At 46.9% G+C, this 2,504-nt stretch overlaps 1 protein-coding gene across 1 annotated transcript in view; it reads left to right on the top strand.

Moving 5' to 3' along the window:
• Positions 1-41: 41 nt before the first annotated feature.
• The window catches only part of LOC106529792 (kinesin-like protein KIF3B), a 16,016-nt gene continuing 13,553 nt past the window's right edge, over positions 42-2,504 (top strand). Inside the window, exons 1-2 of the mRNA XM_014025295.1 lie at positions 42-1,736; positions 1,810-1,911. Of these exons, the coding sequence (XP_013880749.1) occupies positions 351-1,736; positions 1,810-1,911 (1,488 nt within the window). The 5' untranslated portion in view covers positions 42-350. The remainder of the gene's footprint in view (positions 1,737-1,809; positions 1,912-2,504) is intronic.

The following is a 2,504-nucleotide window of genomic DNA, read 5'->3' on the forward strand; positions in this document are numbered from 1 at the left end:
ATATATATATATATATATATCGGTGAATGACAGCAGAGAGGGGAGATGAGAAAAATTAGCTGATATCCAATTGGTCGTGAGCGTCACGTGTCTGCTCCATTGTCCGCAGAGCAGGGTGTGTTCCGCGGGGCCACTGGCTGCGTGGGGCTGGGTCGGCACTGGATGTCTTTCTCAGCAGCATCCTTCCTCCTCTTCCTCTCCTGTCATCTCGTCGCTTCAGTTCTGTAAAAGACGCTTCGGATGGAGGCACTGCTGCGGGCTCAAGCGKGATGAGGCGTGTTTAGCTGCTGACACCGGCGTCGAGGACAGGGATAATAAATCTGCTGAGGACAGCTTCGCTTTTTCACGAGATGATGTCTTCAGGTAAAAACTGCGAGTGTGTGAGGGTGGTGGTCCGCTGCAGACCGTTCACCAGGAAAGAGAAGAGGGCGGAGTGTGAGAACATTTTGGAGGTTGACGACAGACTGGGGCAGATCACCATCAGAAACCCAAAGGCACCACCTGATGAGCCCCTCAAAGTCTTCACCTTCGACTCGGTGTTTGGCTGGAAGTCCAAACAAAGTGACATTTATGACGATGCGGTGAGACCGCTGGTGGACTCGGTCCTCCTGGGCTTTAATGGCACCATCTTTGCATATGGACAAACTGGAACAGGTAAAACCTACACTATGCAAGGTGTTTCGACGGACCCCGAGAAGAGAGGTGTCATCCCAAACTCCTTTCAGCACATCTTCACCCAGATATCCAGAAGTCAGAACCAGAAGTACCTGGTCAGGTCTTCGTACCTGGAGATCTACCAGGAGGACATCAGGGATCTCCTGTGCAAGGACAACAACAAGAAACTGGAGCTGAAGGAGAATCCTGACTATGGGATCTACGTGAAGGACCTGTCTTCAGTGGTGACAAAGAATGCCACTGAGATTGAGCATGTAATGAACATTGGGAACCAGTCCAGAACCGTTGGGTTTACCAACATGAATGAACGCAGCTCCAGGTCTCATGCAATCTTTGTGGTWACCGTAGAGTGCAGCGAAGTGGGCCTGGACGGCGAGGACCACATTCGGGTTGGGAAGCTGAACATGGTGGATCTGGCTGGCAGCGAGCGCCAGAGCAAGACAGGGGCCAAGGGGACCCGGCTGAAGGAAGCTGCCAAGATCAACCTGTCCCTCTCAGCACTGGGGAACGTCATTTCTGCTCTGGTGGATGGAAGGAGCACCCACGTCCCCTACAGGGACTCCAAACTGACTCGCTTGCTCCAAGACTCACTGGGGGGTAACGCCAAGACAATCATGGTTGCGACGGTGGGGCCCTCTCACAAGAGCTTTGACGAATCCCTGGCAACGCTGCGCTATGCCAGCAGGGCCAAGAAGATCAAGAACAAGCCCCGGATCAATGAGGACCCCAAAGACGCCCTGCTCAGGGAGTTCCAGGAGGAGATCGCCCGCCTGAAGGCTCAGCTGGAGGAGCGAGGGATGCTTGCCAAGGAGAGGAGAAGGAAGAGGAACAGTAAAAGACTGAGTAAAAGCATGGCTGCTATGGAGGAGGATTTTCTGTTTAAGAAGGATGCAGATGTGGAGGATGAACATGGGAAAGATCGTCTGTTGGAGGGATGCAGAAATCCAAAGGTTCTGATCCGCCAGGGGGGCAGTGAGATGTTTAGGCATCTTAACAGAGCAAGTCTTGAAGACGTTCAGTGGGACCAGCAAGCCGTGGAGAAGATCCTAGAGAAATATAAGGTAGAGTACAGGAAGAAAGGCTRTTTCACTGTCGTATAAATACATTAATAATTGACAGTGTCTTTGTTCACAGGCTATGGAGAGCAAATTGTTGGTWGGAGGAAAGACCATCATAGATCACACCAATGAACAACAGAAGATGCTCGAGTTAAAGAGACAAGAAATTGCAGAACAGGTAATAAYAGTGAAATAATGTTTTATTTACACCACAAGAAGACAAACAGGGGTCTCTGCAGTGGACATGAATGYTTTTTCCTGTTCTTGTCAGCAAAAAAAATCTAATAAACATTTTTTTAATAAAACTCTATGAAAGTAATCACTAGCTGTATATCTAAGACTGATTTAACACTTAAAACCAGTCAAATTCAGGATGTCCGTTCCAGACAATTAACCTAGCTTATAACTTCATAGGTTTTACAGTTATTGACCCTAAAAATCTATTTGGTGCATCCTGAGGCTGATTTCTATGAATTTTAAGTGCTATGAGATTATGCATGATCCTTGTTTAAAATTATGCCATTAACTATTTTGAGTCAATGTTGTAAGCAAAATATCTGCKGAATCCACTCCACATTCAGCYCGTGGGTRACTTCCTTCTGGCCCGCCAATAAGCATGTCTAAGAAAAATAAACACAAACAGGTTCTTCTCAAAAAATATTATATTGTGATAAAGTTCATTATTTTCTGTAATGTACTGATAAACATTAAACTTTCATATATTTTTAGATTCATTGCACACCAACTGAAGTAGTTCAAGCCTTTTATTGT

The sequence above is a fragment of the Austrofundulus limnaeus genome, unplaced genomic scaffold (assembly GCF_001266775.1).
Source record: "Austrofundulus limnaeus strain Quisiro unplaced genomic scaffold, Austrofundulus_limnaeus-1.0 Scaffold466, whole genome shotgun sequence".
Classification (NCBI taxonomy): Eukaryota; Metazoa; Chordata; class Actinopteri; order Cyprinodontiformes; family Rivulidae; genus Austrofundulus; species Austrofundulus limnaeus.